A 20,456-nucleotide genomic window follows, 5' to 3' on the forward strand; every position below is an offset into this window, starting at 1 on the left:
GAGTGGGAGACGGATATCGCCATCATATCGGACCCATACCGAGTACCCGCCGGCAACGGCAACTGGGTCGCGGATGGGACCAGAAAAATGGCGGCGATATGGACGACGGGTAAATACCCCGTTCAGGAGTTGGTGTCTACTACCTATGAGGGCTTCGTGGTCGCCAAAGTAAACGGGGTCTTCTTCTGTAGCTGTTATGCGCCTCCGCGGTGGCCGATCGAGCAGTTCACGCAAATGCTGGACCGCTTAACGACCGTGCTAACAGGGCGAAGGCCGGTGGTAATAGCGGGCGACTTTAATGCCTGGGCCGTGGAATGGGGAAGCCGTTTCACGAACCAGCGGGGTCAGATCCTGCTAGAAACACTGGCCATCTTAGATGTCGACTTGGCTAATGTCGGTACCAAGAGTACCTTTAGTCGAAACGGAGCGGAGTCAATTATTGACGTGACCTTTTGTAGTCCTGGCCTAACAAGTAGTTCGAACTGGAGAGTAGATGATGGCTACACTCACAGCGACCAGCTGGCGGTTCGCTACAGTATCGACTACAATAACAGCAGACAGCGGATAGAAGAAGAGGCGGCTAGGCCAAGGCCAAGCCCTCGCAGGTGGAAGACATCATACTTCGACGAAGGGGTATTTAGGGAGGCGCTCCGCCGTGAGCGAAACTTAATCGGTTTAGACGGCGACGAGCTGGTAGCGGTGCTCTCACGTGCGTGTGATGCGACCATGCCTAGGCGAGTCCACCCTAGAAATGGGAGGCCACCGGCTTACTGGTGGACTGACGCGATTGCGGACCTGCGCCGCGCCTGCCTACGGGCTAGGCGGCGGATGCAGCGAGCACGATCAGAGGAAGAGCGAAACGAACGGCGGGTGGTGTTCGCCGCTGCAAAAGCCGCGCTTAAGACCGAGATAAGAGCAAGCAAAAAGGCCTGCTTTGAGGGTCTCTGTCAGAGTGCCAATACGAACCCGTGGGGTGACGCCTACAGGATCGTTATGGCCAAGACGAGAGGTGTGATGGCTCCTACAGAGCAATCTCCAGAGATGTTGGAGGGGATCATTGGAGGACTTTTTCCGCGTCATGATCCTAGTCCTTGGCCTCCTTTCGTAGGACAGCCGGGGACTGGGGCTGGCGATGAGGAGAGGGTCACCGATGTGGAACTTGCGGGGATAGCTAAGTCCCTTAGCGTAGGTAAGGCCCCAGGTCCGGACGGAGTTCCGAACCTGGCCTTAAAAGTAGCTATTGCAGAGGCTCCCGAGATGTTCAGGTCTGCTATGCAGAAATGCCTGGACGAGGGAGTTTTCCCAGAAGCTTGGAAGAGGCAGAGCCTGGTACTATTGCCAAAGGCGGGGAAACCACCCGGAGACCCGTCGGCATATAGACCAATATGCTTGATTGACACGGCGGGAAAGGTGCTCGAAAAGATCATCCTCAATAGAATGTTGCGGTTCACCGAGGGCGAAAATGGTCTTTCGAGTAACCAGTACGGCTTCCGGAAGGGGAGGTCCACCGTAGACGCTATCTTGTCGGTTACAAAAACCGCCGAGAAAGTACTCGAGCCTAAGAGGAGGGGAATTCGCTTTTGCGCGGTAGTGACTCTGGATGTAAGGAATGCGTTTAATAGCGCCAGCTGGTCTGCTATTGCCGATGCGCTCTTGCGTCTGGGGATACCGGAGTACCTGTACAAGATTCTCGGAAGTTACTTTCAGAATCGTGTACTAGTCTACGACACGGAGGTGGGTCGGAAGTGCTTTCACATAACCTCAGGAGTCCCGCAAGGTTCCATCCTGGGTCCGGTGTTATGGAATGTCATGTACGACGAGGTGTTGAGGTTAGAGTATCCAGTGGGAGTGGTGATTGTCGGATTTGCCGACGACATTACGCTCGAAGTCTACGGTGAAACGATCGAGGAGGTAAAGTTGACTACCAACCACTCGATCAAGGTTGTGGAGGCGTGGATGCGGTCCAGGAAACTGGAGCTGGCTCACCACAAGACAGAGGTGACGGTTGTTAACAACCTGAAGTCGGAGCAGCAGACGGAGATCAGTGTAGGAGACTGTACTATCCTGTCAAAGCGCTCCGTCAAACACTTGGGCGTGATGATCGACGATAAGCTTACCTTCGGTAGCCACGTCGATTATGCCTGTAAAAGAGCCTCCACAGCTATTGCGGCACTGTCCCGGATGATGTCCAATAGCTCTGCGGTGTACGCCAGTAAGCGCAAGCTTCTGGCTAGTGTTGCTACATCCATACTTAGGTATGGCGGCCCGGCGTGGGGCACCGCGCTAAGTACTAAATGCTACCGACGGAAGCTGGAAAGTACTTACAGGCTTATGTGCCTGAGTGTTGCGAGCGCGTACCGTACCGTGTCACACGACGCTCTCTGCGTCATTACTGGTATGGTGCCTATCAGCATTCTTATCAGTGAGGACATGGAGTGCTTCGAAATGCGCGGCACAAGAGGCATACGCAGGACTGTCAGGATGGCCTCTATGGTCAAATGGCAGCGCGCGTGGGACAGTTCCACCAAAGGAAGGTGGACCTATAGGTTGATACCGAGGGTAGATAGTTGGATTAATAGGCGCCATGGGGAAGTCACATTCCACCTGACACAGGTCCTTACAGGCAGAGATGGCATGCTCCTCAGAGCGCTAAGTGAGAAGATAAAAAATACACATTACACACGACCTGCATGATGAGAAAGAGTGCGTGTAAAGAATTATCTTCTGCTTGGTCCGACTGCACGCGCTCGGCATCGTTGTCGCATCGCGCACGACGGTGAGCGCAGGAAAGCAAGAGAAAGTACAGTCCAACACACAGCTCACATCGCAGCGCAGCGCTACTCTGTACTGCCGAGAGCCTACAACTTGCAGCGCAGACAGCGCAGATTTGTAGCACATTCCTAGAAATGAGCGAAGCTCACGCAGAATAAGTTTGAGCTCTGCGTCGTCTCACGCAGCTGGTGTGGCAACTTACACATTCGCACTCTCACGCAAAGTTTTACGGCTGAGCGATGTGTGTTTGTTGCCGGTCCACATTCGTAGCAAAACAGAGCGGCGCACATTTTATTGAAGATGTGTACGCAGAGCTGTTTATCAGTGTATCTATGCCATCTCTGCTTACAGGTCATGGTTGCTTCCGACAGTATCTACACCGTTTCGGGCATGCGGATTCTCCCGAATGCCCAGTGTGCAATGGTTTAGAGGAAACGGCGGAACACGTTTTGTTCGTGTGCCCGCGTTTTCGCACAATGCGTGACCGCATGCTTGCCACATGCGGGGAGGACACAACTCCGGACAACTTGGTCCAGAGAATGTGGCTATCACCCATATCGTCTGGGAGCTACAAAGGAGGTGGCGCGTGGACTCGGAGAATGGCTAGTCCAGATGCAGTACAAGAGGTGGTCCAGGGGTTCGAAGTCGGCTTCGTAGGTCATACCGGTGCCCTGCGGTCGAGATCGACCCTTACAACAATTAAGTGGCCGCGGAGAGGAAGTCCCGGTAGTGGTGCTGTCGTGGCGTCGGTCTACTGGGTTGGATCCGAGCCCGCGGTTGGAAAGGGGTCCCCGGCAAGGGTCGGGGTAGGTGAGATCCTGCTGTCTGCAACCTACGGGTGCATCTGATAGGGCCTGAAGGGTAGTGATACCCTTCCTTACGGGCAGGTCAGATCGGGTTGCACGTGGGCATCAGTTCTTGATGTCCGCTCAGCAGTAGGGCGCGGGCGGGGTTGACCCTGCCCGCCTTCCGAGGACAAAGGGAGTGGCGAGGACCACTCGGGAAACTGGCTAAGCGCCAGCATGCTACCGTGATGGACTCTCCAAAGCGAGTCATCGATGTTCGTTGCTGCAGGCTACGCAGCTAACCTTGTGGGTGCGATGTGCACTAGCCCCTCTCTGAAGCAATACCTCCTTGGTGGTTCCGGAGAGACGTAGGGTTTGGCGACCATAGGAATGGTTTAGTGGGTACGAGGAGAGAGTAGTCCTGGATTTTACTTTTGTTGTAGAAGACGGCCTGTCAGACCTACACTACCCTAACCTTCTGTTAGGGTGTCTGTTGAGCAGATTATCCCCCTATGGTTTAGAAGGAAAAAAAAAAAACAAGAAAACACTATTAGTAATGTGTGCATTCGCGCACCCCTCGTAAAGAAGACAACATCTGAGTTCATGGATACACCATTATCATGTTGAGTGTTGTCGAGTAATGTTATTGTTTATATTTGAAATGTACATCTATACAGGGTGACTGGTAATTCGTGTTACACCCGAAAGGAGGTGAAAGAAGACCATATTTGCAGCAAAAAATTGTTCTACAGGTAGGTCCGGAAATCACTGCTAAGTGAGTTATTCAAAAATTAGTGTTATTTAATTATCCCATCTTTAAACACCTAACTCAGAAACTATGAACCGTATAATCAATCTTAGCGCATGGATAGAAAGCTTAAAGATTTGTCTTTTAATGCTCTTTGGACAGGTAATTGATAAAAAGTCATTTAAGTGCAGAAATTTTGACTTTTATGTAAAAGGTGCCTAAAATTGTACCCTCTTTTCGCCTTTTTTGATAGTTTACTCGTGAAAAACGTGATAAATGTGAGAAATGTTCTTCTACAAAACATTCATTTTTTGATACGCTACCAAACTGTCCTTTGGTGCAACATTGTATCTTTCATAGTTTTGTAACAATCTTGAATTCAAAATTTTGTGAAATAAATCAAGGTTTTTATTGCAATACTGTCTGGCAACCCTACACGTTTGCTTGCTGTTGGTCGTCGTGCGCATGGCAACGAAGTCCAGCGTCGCGGCGGCGGTCATCGTTTGGCAGAGGCAACAGTGAACGGCAAATTGCGCGCAATGTTTTTGAATCAATCTCAAGGCATCCTTTTCTTTGGGTGAAGATTCAATTCGCCTAGATGCCATACACCCAAACCCACTCACTGGTGGAATTTAGCGAGATCATACCGCTGGGTGGCACCGTTTTAAGGGATATTCAAACCTACGGGCCGGGACTGGGTCCGGGCCGGGGCCGCGGCCGAGACTCGATAGGGCTTTTATCGCTTCGTTCTTACTGCACACAATGCTCACCGGGCTATAGCGCCTGCGCACCAGCAATTTATGTGGCGCGAACGCACGCACAGTATGAAGCGGTTGTCATTTATTTTTGTTTTTGTTTCTGCGCACTGTCTCTAGTATGTTTGATGTACATTCATCCAGAACTTTCTTTTGTAATTTCTACAGGAATCTGGGATTCCTCCAGATTTTTTTATGATTTCCCTTACAGTGCTTTCTGGGACTTCTTTCTGGAAAACCTCTATTGAGATTCTTCTAGGAATCCTTCCTGGTATTTCTCCAGCTACTCCGTCTGAGTTTTTGTCCTAGAGTTCTACTAAAATTTCTTCTGGGATACTTTCAAGAACTGGTATAGAATTTTTCTCCAGAAATTCCTCCAGAAGTAGCTTCCCACAGTTTATTTATTTTCAATTCAACGGGAAGCCCTCCTGAAGTTCCTGAGAGTGAGTCCAGGGCTCCCCAGGCATTCCTCCAGGGCACCCCCAAAAAATACCAGAATTTGCCCAAGAATTCCTCCTGCTTTTGTCGTAGAATCCCCTTAGGATTTTACTGGGAATTTCTCCATTATAACTCTGGAAATTAATGCAGAAGCTGATCAATAAGTTCTCCAGAAATAATGCATGCTTCTCTTCAGGATTTTTCCCGAAAATTACTGAAGGACTCAAGGGATTTCTCAAGAAATTCCTGCATTAATACCACCAGGAATTGTAGAAGGGATTCCATCAGGAATTCTTCTAGGGATTTCACAAGACAATTTTTCAATAAATTGCTCCAAGACTTTCTCTAGGAATTCCTGCAGGGATTCATCTAGGAATTCCTCTAACGATTCCTCTAGAAATTTTTCCACGGTGTGCCCCAAGAATTCTTCCAGTTATTCCTCCATGAGTTCCTGCAGGCATTCATCCCGGAATTCTACCAGGAAATCCTGCAGGGATTCCTCCAGGAATCCCACCATAAATTCCTCATGTAATTGCTGCAGGAGATTCTCTAGAGGTTCCTCCAAGGATTCCTCTAGAATTACTTCCAGAGTTTCTCCCAGGAAATCATCAAGAAATTCATCCCAGGAAATCATCAACAAATTCCTCTAGAAATTCCTTCAGTAATTCCTCCAGTAATTCCTTCAGTAATTCCTCACAGAATTCCTCTAGGAATTTCTACAGGGATTTCTTCAAAAATTTCTCCAGAAAGTACTCCAGGCATTTCTCCAAGAATTACTTCATGAATTTCTCCATAAATTATTTCAGGAATTCCTTCAGAAATTACTTCAGGTACTACTCCAGGAGTTCCTCCAGGAATTCCTCCGGAAATTCCTCAAGGAATACCTCCAGAAATTCCATCAGGTATTTTTCCAGGAAGTCTTCTTGGAAACACTCCAGGCATAACTCCAAGAATTTCTCCGAGAGTTACTCCAGGTATTCCTACAGGATTCTTACAGGTGTTTATCCAGGAACTACTGCAAGATGACCTCCAAATTTTTTTTCCAGGAATTCCTCCAGTGATTCCTTCATAAATTTCTCCAGTAAATGCTTCAGAAAATTCTTTAGAGATTCCTTCAGAATTCCTTCCTGAATTTACTCGAGGAAATCGTCCAGAAATTTCGCCAGTGATTCCTTTAATAAATCTTCTAGGGAATCCTACAGAATATCCTCCACAAAACACTCCAGGAATTCCTCTAAGAATTTCGCCAGTGATTCCTCCAGGAATTCCGACAGAATATCCACCAGAAATTCCTCCAGGCATTCCTCCAGGAATTCCTACAGAAAATACTCCAGGAATTCCTCCAGGAATTTCACCAGGAATCACTCCAGGAATTCATCCACGAACTTTTCCAGAAATTCCTCCAGGAGTTCCTCTGAAAATTCCTCCAAGAATTCCTTCAGGAATTTTTCCATAAAGTCTTCCAGGGAATACTCCATGAGTTACTCCAAGAATTGCTTCAGGAATAACTCTAGGAATTCCTCCACGAATTGCTTCAGAAATGACTTCAGGGATTCCTACGGGCATTCTTCCAGGAACTACTTCAGGCTGTCCTCAAAAAAATCCTCCAGGAATGCTACAAGAAAATATCCCAAGTAACATTTTAAGCAAGTTTACTTTTATGATGACCGCAATAAACTTAGAAATGTCGTATTTCTGCTCTTCCACCAACAGATGTCGTTACTAATCGATCCATCTGTTGAAACTTTTAACAGTTTTATTGTGGTAATAATGATTGCCAGAAGGTTTACAAATCGGAAAGTTTTGTTTACTCTTAAAATCTGTCTTTATGGATATCTTCAAGTATACTATAAAACATTTTATCAATGGTTTTCATAAAAGCAGTCATAAAACTGCGAGTTTTAATTATTGCTGTAATAAAACCTTAATAAAAATCAAACCAAACAAATCAGCAATGAAATTGTTACTTTTAGGAATTCCTTCACGAATTATTTCAGGAATTCCTCCAGATATTACTTACGAATATCTCTAGGAATTCGTCCTGAAATTCTTCCCTAAATTTTTATTTTAGAAAGTTTTATTCTAGAAATTCCTCAAGAATTTTTCCAGGAATCCCTGAAGTCATTCCTGGACCAATTCCTGAAGGATTTCCTAGAATTATTCCTGTGGCAATTCTTGGAGTAATTAATGGAGTATTTCCTGGAAGACTTTATGGCAGAGTTCCTGAAGGAATTTTTGGAGGAATTTTTGGAGAAATTTCTGGAGAAGTTTGTGGATGAATTCCTGGAGCAATTTCTGGTGGAATTCCTGGAGGGATTCGTGGAGTATTTTCTGGAGAAATTCCTGGAGGAATGCCTGGATGAATTTCTGGTGGATATTCTGTAGGAATTCCTGGAGGAATTTCTTGATGATTTCTTGGGAGAAATTCTGGAAGGAATTCTAGAGGAATCCTTGGAGGAATCTCTAGAGAATCTCCTGCAGCAATTACAGGAAGAATTTATGGTGGAATCCCAGAAGGAATTCCTGAATGAACCCTTGAATTTATCTAAGAATTCTTCCCAGCAATTCCTTCGGAGTTTCTTTCATGAATTACTCCCTGGAAGAATCCCTGGTGGAATCCTTGAAGGAACTCTTAAAATAATCCCTGGAGGAATTTTTGAAGAAATACCTGGAGGGAGTTCTGGAAGAATTCCTGGGGGATTTTCTTGGAGAAATTTCATTAGGAATCCCTAGGGAAATACCTGTAGTAAGCCTTGAAGGAGCTTTTGAAAGAGTCACTGGAGGAATACCTGGAGGAATTCAAGGAGGAATCCCTGGAGCTATCTCAAAAGTTATTTTTGGAGGATTTCCTGGTGGAATTCATGGAGAAATTCTTGGAGGAATTTGTGAAGGAATTACTGGAGGAATTTGTGAAGGAATTCCTGGAGGAGTTTGTAAAGTAATTCCTGAATAAATTTCTTCAAAAATCCCAGGAAGAACTGTTCGAGGGATTTTTGAAGAAATTCATAGAGGGATTCTTGAAGCTATTCTTGGCGGAAGTCTGGGAGGAATTCCTAAATAAACTTCTCTAGGATTTCTCCCAGGAAATCCTCCAGAAATTCCTACCGGATCTTCCCCAAAAATCACTTCATAATTCTCCCTGAAAATCCAGAAATTATTCCAGAAACTGCTACGGGAACTCCCTAAAGAATTCTTCCAAGATTTCAATCAAGAATCCGTTCAGGATTTTTTCCAAGAATTCCTACAGAAATTCCTGGATGACATCCTACCTTGAGGAATTACTGGAGTGATTCCTGGAGGAATTCTTGGAGTAAATTCTAATGGATTTTATGGAGCTATTCCTGGAATCCCTGTAGTAACTCTTTAAGGAATACTGTACCTGAGATAATTCCGGGAGGAATTCCTGGAAAGTTAACCGAAGGAATTCTTGGAGGAAGTTCTAGAGACATTTCTTGTGGAAATCCTGGAGTAATTCTAAGAGTAGGTTCTGGAATAGTTCTTCAAGACGAATTCCTGGAGATATTCGTAAGCAATATCTGGAGAAGTTCCTGAAAAAATTCGTGAAGGAATTCCTAAAAGATTGGCTGGAGGAGTTCTTTAAGGATTTTCTGAAGAAATTTTTTCTAAAAGGAATTCTGGGAGGAATTTCTGGAAAAATTCCAGAAGCAATTTTTTGACGAATGCCTAGAGTAATTCAAAGAGAAATTATGGGAATTCTTGGATTGTTTCCGGGAGGAATTCTTGACGGCTTTCCTGGAGTAGTTCTTGGAGTCATTCTTGGAGGAATCCCGTAAGTATTTCCTTGTAGAATTCCTGGAGGATTTTTTTGAGGACAGCCTGAAGTAGTTCCTGGAAGAATTCCCGTAGGAATCCCTGAAATCATTTCTGAAGCAATTCGTGGAGGAATTCCTAGAGTTATTCCTGAAGCAATTCTTGAAGTAATTCATGGAGTATTTCCTGGAAGACTTTATGGAAAAACTCCTGAAGGAATTCTTGGAGGAATTTTCAGAGGAATTCCTGGAGGAATTTCTGGAAAAGTTCGTGGGTGAATTCCTGGAGTGATTCCTGGTGAAATTCCTGGAGGAATTCCTGGAGTATTTTCTGTAGGAATTCCTGGAGGAATCCCAAGAAGATTTATTGAAGGAATCACTGGCGAAATTCTTAGAGGAATTCCTGGAGTGTTTTCTGGAGGATATTCTGTAGGATTCCCTAGAAGATTTATTAAAGGAATCACTGGCGAAATTTCTGGACGATTTCCTCGAGTAAATTCAGGAAGGAATTCTGAAGGAATCTCTAAAGAATTTTCTGAAGCATTTACTGGAGAAATTTATGAAGGAATCACTGGAGGAATTCCTGGAAAAAAATTTGGAGGTCATCTTGCAGTAGTTCCTGGATAAACACCTGTAAGAATCCTGTAGGAATACCTGGAGTAACTCTCGGAGAAATTCTTGGAGTTATGCCTGGAGTGTTTCCAAGAAGACTTCCTGGAAAAATACCTGATGGAATTTCTGGAGGTATTCCTTGAGGAATTTCCGGAGGAATTCCTGGAGGAACTCCTGGAGTAGTACCTGAAGTAATTTCTGAAGGAATTCCTGAAATAATTTATGAAGAAATTCATGAAGTAATTCTTGGAGAAATGCCTGGAGTACTTTCTGGAGAAATTTTTGAAGAAATCCCTGTAGAAATTCCTAGAGGAATTCTGTGAGGAATTACTGAAGGAATTACTGGAGGAATTACTGAAGGAATTTCTAGAGGAATTTGTTGATGATTTCCTGGGATGAATTTCTTGATGATTTCCTGGGAGAAACTCTGGAAGTAATTCTAGAGGAATCCTTGGAGGAACCTCTAGAGAATCTCCTGCAGCAATTACATGAGGAATTTATGGTGGGATTCCTGGAGGAATCCCTGCAGGATTTCCTGGTAGAATTCCGGGATGAATGCCTGCAGGAACTCATGGAGGAATAACTGGAAGAATTCTTGGGGCACACCGTGGAAAAATTTCTAGAGGAATCGTTAGAGGAATTCCTAGATGAATCCCTGCAGGAATTCCTAGAGAAAGTCTTGGAGCAATTTATTGAAAAATTGTCTTGTGAAATCCCTAGAAGAATTCCTGATGGAATCCCTTCTACAATTCCTGAAGAGAAATTCCTGTAGGAATTTCGAGATGAATTTCTGGAGTTATTCCTGGAAGAACTACTGGAAAAATTTTTAGTTGACATCGTGGAGGATTTTTTGGAGGAATCCCTTGAGGAAGTCCTGGTGGTATTAATGCAGGAATTTCTGGAGAAATCCCTTGAGTCCTTCAGTAATTTTCGGGAAAAATCCTGAAGAGAAGCATGCATTATTTCTGGAGAACTTATTGATCAGCTTCTGCATTAATTTCCAGAGTTATAATGGAGAAATTCCCAGTAAAATCCTAAGGGGATTCTACGACAAAAGCAGGAGGAATTCTTGGGCAAATTCTGGTATTTTTTGGGGGTGCCCTGGAGGAATGCCTGGGGAGCCCTGGACTCACTCTCAGGAACTTCAGGAGGGCTTCCCGTTGAATTGAAAATAAATAAACTGTGGGAAGCTACTTCTGGAGGAATTTCTGGAGAAAAATTCTATACCAGTTCTTGAAAGTATCCCAGAAGAAATTTTAGTAGAACTCTAGGACAAAAACTCAGACGGAGTAGCTGGAGAAATACCAGGAAGGATTCCTAGAAGAATCTCAATAGAGGTTTTCCAGAAAGAAGTCCCAGAAAGCACTGTAAGGGAAATCATAAAAAAATCTGGAGGAATCCCAGATTCCTGTAGAAATTACAAAAGAAAGTTCTGGATGAATGTACATCAAACATACTAGAGACAGTGCGCAGAAACAAAAACAAAAATAAATGACAACCGCTTCATACTGTGCGTGCGTTCGCGCCACATAAATTGCTGGTGCGCAGGCGCTATAGCCCGGTGAGCATTGTGTGCAGTAAGAACGAAGCGATAAAAGCCCTATCGAGTCTCGGCCGCGGCCCCGGCCCGGACCCAGTCCCGGCCCGTAGGTTTGAATATCCCTTAAAACGGTGCCACCCAGCGGTATGATCTCGCTAAATTCCACCAGTGAGTGGGTTTGGGTGTATGGCATCTAGGCGAATTGAATCTTCACCCAAAGAAAAGGATGCCTTGAGATTGATTCAAAAACATTGCGCGCAATTTGCCGTTCACTGTTGCCTCTGCCAAACGATGACCGCCGCCGCGACGCTGGACTTCGTTGCCATGCGCACGACGACCAACAGCAAGCAAACGTGTAGGGTTGCCAGACAGTATTGCAATAAAAACCTTGATTTATTTCACAAAATTTTGAATTCAAGATTGTTACAAAACTATGAAAGATACAATGTTGCACCAAAGGACAGTTTGGTAGCGTATCAAAAAATGAATGTTTTGTAGAAGAACATTTCTCACATTTATCACGTTTTTCACGAGTAAACTATCAAAAAAGGCGAAAAGAGGGTACAATTTTAGGCACCTTTTACATAAAAGTCAAAATTTCTGCACTTAAATGACTTTTTATCAATTACCTGTCCAAAGAGCATTAAAAGACAAATCTTTAAGCTTTCTATCCATGCGCTAAGATTGATTATACGGTTCATAGTTTCTGAGTTAGAGGTGTTTAAAGATGGGATAATTAAATAACACTAATTTTTGAATAACTCACTTAGCAGTGATTTCCGGACCTACCTGTAGAACAATTTTTTGCTGCAAATATGGTCTTCTTTCACCTCCTTTCGGGTGTAACACGAATTACCAGTCACCCTGTATAAATAAAAATGGAATGGTGTTTGTATGTCACGAATAGGCTCGGGAACGGGTCAACGGATCTACACCATTCTTTCAGTGTTTCATTCGTGCAGGGCTCCGGTGTGTTCGTACGAAAAAATAATTGGGAAAATTGAATAGGACCGCACGAAAACGAGAAAGTTTGAAATTCCATTTTGCGGGGCATTTTTCTACACAGCTGCATGTCAAAAACACAGTAGGCAGGCAGAACGACATTTGCCGGGACAGCTAGTATTGAATAAATTTGATGATGATTATTAACCTGGGCTTGTTAGGGGAATATCTGTAAATAAAAAGAAAATCGGGTTAAGTACGGTTCCTTTGAATTCCACTAAGAATAAATTTGCTTTATTCCGGTCCGGAAAGCTTCGTTTCTCGTTCCGATGTTGTGTTGTTCCGTTGGAGATATCACTCCAACAGGCTATGGGTCCAGCTATGGACGATAAAGCAAAAGTCGCCGCGTTCGACGGGTCCGGATTCCATAACTGGAAGTTCCGGATGGAGACCGTCCTCGACATGCACGGTTTATTGGATTGTATCCATCGGGAGATCGTCAAGATTGAGGAGTTGCGTGAGATGGCCGAAGATTCCGCGCAAGTGAAAATCGAGAAGAAAAGGCAAATGGTGAAGCGAAGTGCTGCGAGGAAAAAGTTTTGATCGTTTGATTCGCGAGTTGTAGGGAACGTTCAAAAATTACGTCCAACATTTGGGGGAGGGAGGGGGTTCTAGAAAAATGTGACAGTACGTGTATTGGGTATAGGAAAATTGCGTGACAGAGGGAGGAGGGGGGGTCTGGAAAACCCGAAAAACGATGGACGTAATATTTGAATCTTCCCGTAGGAGAGCGGTGCAGCCAGTGCCGGATTTAGGGGGGGGGCAGGGGGGCCAGGGCCCCGGGCCCCCACATTTCAGGGGCCCCCACAAAATTTCACTTCGCAAAAAAAATTGCAAGAATCAGGACTGGAAATTATTTGTCCAGCTATTAATTAAATTTTTAATTTTGCCTTCTAAACTTATTAATATATTTCTTTGTGCAATTTCGAAAGAAAACTTGCCATAAATCATTAAAAAAACACTTCGACTGTTAGATGAACTGCTAAACTCTACTCTTACAGAGTCAAAAAGTTCCTGAAGAAGTTGTTTTTATTTTTCTGTCCAAAGCTTATAAAAACATTTTGTAGAATTTTCTATAGATCTTGGAAGAATTTAGGGATTTTTTTTAGATTTAGGGTATCGCGCCACTTGGGCGGTGGCTTCTATATTCGTCTGATTCCACTATAACTCAGTCAATTTTGAACCAATTGACTAAAAATGTTGCACACGCGTAGATACTATACCTATCTCACCACATTCCAAAAGTTGTGTCAATTGGTTCAAATTTGACTGAGTTATAGTGGAGACGAATATAGAAGCCACCGCCCAAGTGGCGCGATTCCCTAGAATTATTTTTTAAAACTTTTGAACTTGATTTTGCTAAAAAAAAACGGACTGAAACTCAAGAATATTCATGCTAGATTTAATAAAAATAATTAACAGTTTTAATGTGCTCCAATACAAGTCAGTTGTAAGCTGTCCATTTCGATTTACTAATATGGGAGAACATCAAAACTTTTAATTTTCTTTTTTTTTTTGAGAAAATCTAGTATGAATTTTGATGAGATTTACGTACAGAAATAATGAAGAATCCATGGCGAGCTAAATTGGCGAACCAATTGCTTCTGAAATTTTTTCAAGGAATCTATTGAATGTATCAAGATTCAATGGATTCCTTGAGAAAATTTTAGAAGAAATTGGATAAAAACTCGTCCGGGTTTCCGCCGAAGATTTTCACGAAATTTAATAAAAAATTGCATTGGAAATTAAATCAGAAATTCCATCAAAAACTTTTCATGGATTCCCTCTAAAATTTCTTCATCATTTTCTATCAGAATTTCTTTTTTGATTTCAGAGTTTTGTGAAGAACCTCCCCTAAAAATCGCGTTAAAGAACATTTTTGTTAAGTTTTCACCATTCACCATTCTTTATGGTATCCAGAGAGTGCAGCAGGGATCCGCCAGAAATATTCTTTGTATTCCGTAAAAACGACACCACCGATTGTGATACATATTTTACTAGAAATTTCTTGAAAATTTCAGCTCTACATTCTTCTTGCAGTTTCTCTATGAACTCTAGCATGAATTTCTATGAAATCTGGGATCTAATGCCGCGAACACAGTCGTGTTTTTTATTTACTTTTTATAATTTTCTTTTATCATTGTTTTTGTGTTATGGATAAATTTAGTGGATATCAACATGTTTCATAGCTCTGCTAATTGTTCAAGATTTAAATACTCTTACAACGACATAAATACCTTCATTAATAAATTTGTAATAATCATTATTTTTTTGGATTTTTTCCATGTTATATGGGCTAAAGTGTATCCTCTATATAAAGGGCCCCCACAACTTTGTGGCCCCGGGCCCCCACATTTGTAAATCCGGCCCTGGGTGCAGCAGTGGAAGAGGCTGATGCAATTTGCCATTTCTTGCTGACAATGTCTGCGTCGGTCGATTCGGTGGTGACGGCCATCGCGACGCTTCCCGGTGGTGTGACACTGGCGTTTGTGAAGAAGCTGTTGCACGATATTGACCTGAAAAAGAATCTGTTGGCCTCTGTAGGCGAAAATGAGCGAGAAAGTGAGGGTATTGCCATGACGAGCAGGCATGTGTGAAGATTGAGGTGCTTCCAGTACAGCAAAATTGGACATAAACAAGCCGACTGTCGTGTGCGTTTGCCGGTGAATCCGAGTGAGTACGAAGTTGTGAAACGACGAAACAGTAAATATGACATGGTGGTTGAAGAAAATCGTACCTCGAATCGTGCGGACGTTTGGCGTCGCAGGAAGAAAAAGAAGAGCTGGTGAAAATGCAGTGGTTCCTAGACTCCGGTACCACGGACCACATGGTAAAGGATCAAAATTTCATTAAAGTGATGCGATGTTTGGAGCAGCCTGTGCCAGTGCTTGTGGCGAACGGCGAGAGAAGTTGGCGGATGTGTTCTTTGCTGACGTCGGCGGAAAAATAAAGAAATGTGAAGCGAAGGATGTGTTGTACCTCCCCGAATTACAGAGCGATTTGTTTTCTATGAATCGTGTGGCGAGATCATGGTTGCAGGTTCACTTTGCTGGCGACAGAGTGAAAATTGTGAAGAACCATACAGGAAAGTTGTACGAGTTGGATGTTTGGTGTGAATGCAGGCGACGTGATGCTGATGCGCCCGTCGTGACCGTGAAGGATGCTGAGACCCCGAAAATGGCGCTGAATGTGATGATATCGCATGAAATAGCAGAAAACGGAGTGCAGAGCAAGGCAGGAAAGCGGTTTAGAACGAGAAGAAGGAATATAATAAATAGTATTAAGAAAGTATCGTGGTCGATATAGAGCGTATAGGTAACAAGGTTGCCTAGTAAGACAAAACTGAACAAAAGATTGATGTTTGTGAAATTTGACTTATTGGACGTTTATCATGAGAGAGAACTGATGTTGTGTTTGTGTGATGAATTTTAAATAGAGCCTGAATTTAGCGATCTGACATAGAATTAGTGAATGACGAACGAACTGTATTGAATGTTGACGATGAACATTGTGGAAGTTCGATTTTATGTCAATTCCGTTTATTGTGTGATGATTTGGACTATCGACGAATGATGAGATAGGATCTGTAATATTTTTTTGAAGAATTACTCGGGTTGTGGACCTGATAGGTGGTGTTGTGAATTAGTAATATGTGTATTCAAGCACCGCTCGTAAAGAAGACAACAACTACATATGTTCATGGATACACCATTATCATGTTGAGTGTTGTCGAGCAATGTTATTGTTTATATTTGAAATGTAAATATTGAATAAATTAGTCGTTCGTGATCGTCAAAACCGTACGCAAGTGTTTTGCTTAACTCCGGTCTGGAAAGCTTCGTTTCTCGTCCCACTGTTGTGTTGTTCCGCTGTGTGATATCTCCAATACCTTGCAGGTCACAAAGATGGCAGATCGTCCAGCTCAGTTGGCTGCTTTGCCACGTGGCCAACTTGGGGTTGGACCTATGGCCGGGTCGAGAAACTCGCCAGGATTGGTGGAGCAGTGCATCACTGATCTGCAGGTCTCACCCTGGGACTTATCAGGGTCGCGGTGGTCTAATCTGGCGCCTTCGGGAACCGAGTGACCGTTTAATGTAATCTCCAACACTTTTCTAAAAAAAAAAATGAAAGAAAGACTTGGCTCGACACATTTTCACTGTCTCGTTGTCGATCCTTAAGGTGAATATAGAACGAAGCCACACATTGAATTTTCGAAAGCACAAATCTGAAGAACCAAGTATCACACTAAGCTGAAAAGTTGTTCGATTGGTCACCACCAGCGGGTGACCAATCGATCAACTTTTCAGCTCGGTGCGATGTTTGGTTCCTCAGATTTGTGCTTTCGAAAATTCAAGGTGTGGCTTCGTTCTATATTCACTTTAACTGTCGGCTCTACGCTGTCTCGCCGTCCACCGTCCCACATAATAGAATAAAGACTGCAACGCGCAAATCATACATTTTTTTTATAATTTTAGGCTGCGTACACTAAAATTTTTGGACCAGTAATGGTACATTGTATGTAGCTTATACCATAAAATTTTCATCAAAATCGGTTTAGTATTTGCTGAGATATTGTTGAATCCTGAGATCTGCAATTTTAAAGTTTTGTACAAAGCGCTCCATAGTAAATTTTCGGCAATTTAAGGACAGTAAAGCACAATTTAGATAAAAGAACTACCAATACTGCTCCAGTTCTATGAAAATTTTACAGTGTAATACTATTATAAAAATAGGCTTTTGAGACATTTTGAATGAATACTTTCAACCACAATTCATTTCATTTATTTAGTTAACATCAAATCAACATCAACATCATGATAATACTGAATCAACCATTAGCCGCCATAATACTCGATTTGCAGCTGCAGCTCTCCAACCTCGGTCGCGCCCAACACTAGCCAGATCACGCTCCACCTGGTCCGCCCATCGTGCTCTCTGCGCTCCACGCCTTCTTGTACCAACCGGATGGTTAGCAAACACCAACTTTGCAGGGTTGTTGTCCGGCATTCTTGCAACATGCTCTGCCCACCGTATCCTTCCGCCTTTGGCCACTTTCTGGATGCCGGGTTCGCCGTAGAGTGTAGCGAACTCGTGGTTCATCCTTCTCCGCCACACACCGTTCTCCTGCACGCCGCCGAAGATCGTCCTTAGCACCCGTCGCTCGAAAACTCCGAGTGCTTACAGGTCCTCCTCGAGCATCGTCCATGTCTTGTGTCCGTAGAGAACCACCGGTCTTATTAACGTCTTATACATGGTAGACTGGCGAAGACTGGCGCTTGAGCCTAGCTATTTAGCACTGTAGTTGGAGGAAATGCCAATGCAGAACCCGTAGCTTCCGGGAAGGTAAGCCCAGCTCCCTGGGTTAGTGGGTTGGTGTCAGGCCCTGTGAGCCAGCCGTAAAAAAGACTAGCACCGGAAAATCAACAAGAGTAGAATGCGAACCAATACCAATGGCGACGACCACAGCGACGAAAAGGGGCTTGCGATTGGAAGCTCGGTACGTGGAACTGCAGATCTCTCAACTTCATCGGGAGCACCCGCATACTCGCCGATATACTTTCAACTACAACTACAGTTCAAAAAAAAACTGACCGGGTGCCACCTAAGAAAATATAACTATGTAACGGCTAGATAAAATTGAATGAAATTATTACACAACATTTTGACATGCATACTTTACAAACAGAAAAATTTTCATTGGAATCGGTTAACTTCTTCTTCTTCTTGGCGTAACGTCCTCACTGGGACAAAGCCTGCTTCTCAGCTTAGTGTTCTATGAGCACTTCCACAGTTATTAACTGAGAGCTTCCTCTGCCAATGACCATTTTGCATGTGTATATCGTGTGGCAGGCACGAAGATACTCTATGCCCAAGGAAGTCAAGGAAATTTCGTTTACGAAAAGATCCTGGACCGACCGGGAATCGAACCCGTCACCCTCAGCATGGTCATGCTGAATACCCGTGCGTTTACCGCCTCGGCTATATGGGCCCTGGTTAACGTCTTCTGGTTATATAAATAAGACAGTAAAATTGTGTCCTTATTTTTGAATCCACTTTGTACAAAACTTTAAAATGGCAGATCTCAGGATTCAACAATATCTACGCAAATACTGATTGAAAACTGATTTTGATGAAAATTTTATGGTATAAGCTACATACAATGGACCATTACTGGTCCAAAAATCAGCTATTTTGGTGTACGCAGTCTATAGTTATGAAAAAATTGTTTGACAAAAATTTGCGCGTTCCAGTCTTTAAAACAAAATGTTATCGTACGGTAACATGCTTCGGGATGTAACCCGGCAGAACATGGAACGATACAAACAGAAGTGGAAACAGCAGACTCTTTCGGGAGACAAAACGCCGTCTGGAAGAAGAGCAGTGCGAGTAAATGGAATTGCTGTGACGTTCCCAAGAAACACGGAACCTCTACCAGAAGCTGAACGCCTTCCACATCGCGCCGCGAGTCGAAATGCGCAGGAATAAAGATGGGAACCTTCTAACGTGAGGTGATTGAATGGCGGAAGCAGCACTTCAATGACCACCTGAATGGATGTAAAGAATGTGCTACCCATGAAGTCCCTGAGGCTTTCAGGGGGCTTCATGGGCTCTCAGGCGAGCTATAGGAGGATTTCAAGCGAGTTTCAGGAGCGTTGCTAGGTGTTTCAAGGCGTTTCAGGAAGTTTCAGAATAGTTTTAGGGGGCTAGGGAAGCTTAACAGGGGTTTCAGGGATGATTTTGAACCCGTTCCTAGACGTTTCAGGGAGTATCATAAGGGTTACAGGTGTTTCAGAAAATGTTTAGGAGCTTCACAGACTCTTAAGTGTGTTGAGAGGCGTTTCAGGTCGCAGAGCTCTCAGGCGATCGCCACAGATGAGCTTCATGGGGCTTGCACGTCAGACTCCAAGACTTTTCTTGGCGTTCCAGTTGGTTTTAGAGATGTCTTAGGGGGCTTAACAGACTTTTAGGTGAGCTTCAGGAGGATTTCAGGGGGGTTTCAGAGAAGATTCAGGTAGTTTCAGGGGGCTTCACGGGCTTCCAAGTGAGCTTCAAGGGCGTTTTAGAGGGTTTCAGAAGAAATTCAAGACGTACCATACTGATTACACTTATAGCTTCGCTAACATATGCTCAATGAAGCTCTTGAAGAATTTCAAACTGACATTGAACTTCCTTCTTGACAGCACTGCATGAGGTTGTATAAGTAAGTAGATCCAATAGCTTTTACTCCAGATAGTTCTCTGATACGGATACATGTGGTAACCATAAAATACACAATAGTTATATCTTCCATTTATATCCTTTCTTTTCACAGATATCGCCCAACAATGGCAGACCCTACATCGGCTAGTCTAATGCCAGTGCCAAGACCCCGTCAACGACCCAACAACTCCGCAACTCCCGACAAAGTCAACAACAATAGCGGTTCATTCACGATCAACCACGATGAACCGGACTGCCCCAGCAACCCATCCATTCCATCGCTCTACCCGAAGCTGGATCCGGACACCGTTCCGTCCCTGTACCGCAAGTTGGACTACGAAAACTTCGAAATCCTTCACCCGAAAGTGCAGAACAACAACCCGGAGCCGCCCCCGGATGCGGCTAGCTCCCGACCCGTTCCAGCGCCACGCCGCACCAAGGTGGTCGTCCAAGAAGAGGATCCAGGAGGTTCCGGTCATTATCAGAATGTGGTGCCGGCCGTACCGGCCACTCCGGCACCCACCGGTGGTGGTGCCATAAAGAAGCCTCCACCTCCACGCGTCCCACCTCCACCCAGCCCCGGTATTACGACGGTTCGGAATGATCTGCGGGGGACGGGCTCGGAGGCGACTTCACCCAGGTCTTCTTCGGGGAAAATGTTCAGCTACGAGGGGGAGCCCCTGCCGGGGCTGGGTAACTCGACCGAATCAGATGCGGCGTCCATTGGAAGCGCGGATAGTGGGAGGAAATACAAGACCACTTCACCGGGGTAAGTTCGATGGAGGTGAGAAGTCGGGATATTCAGAAATTTGTAATTTTGAATTTTATTTGTAG

General features: G+C 44.2%; 1 protein-coding gene across 1 annotated transcript in view; it reads left to right on the forward strand.

Annotated features, from left to right (window-relative positions):
* The window catches only part of LOC109422056 (uncharacterized), a 39,473-nt gene that overhangs the window by 14,155 nt on the left and 4,862 nt on the right, over positions 1-20,456 (forward strand). Inside the window, exon 2 of the mRNA XM_062844869.1 lies at positions 19,735-20,391. Within this exon, the coding sequence (XP_062700853.1) occupies positions 19,748-20,391 (644 nt within the window). The 5' untranslated portion in view covers positions 19,735-19,747. The remainder of the gene's footprint in view (positions 1-19,734; positions 20,392-20,456) is intronic.

Source organism: Aedes albopictus, chromosome 1, assembly GCF_035046485.1.
Source record: "Aedes albopictus strain Foshan chromosome 1, AalbF5, whole genome shotgun sequence".
Lineage (NCBI taxonomy): Eukaryota > Metazoa > Arthropoda > Insecta > Diptera > Culicidae > Aedes > Aedes albopictus.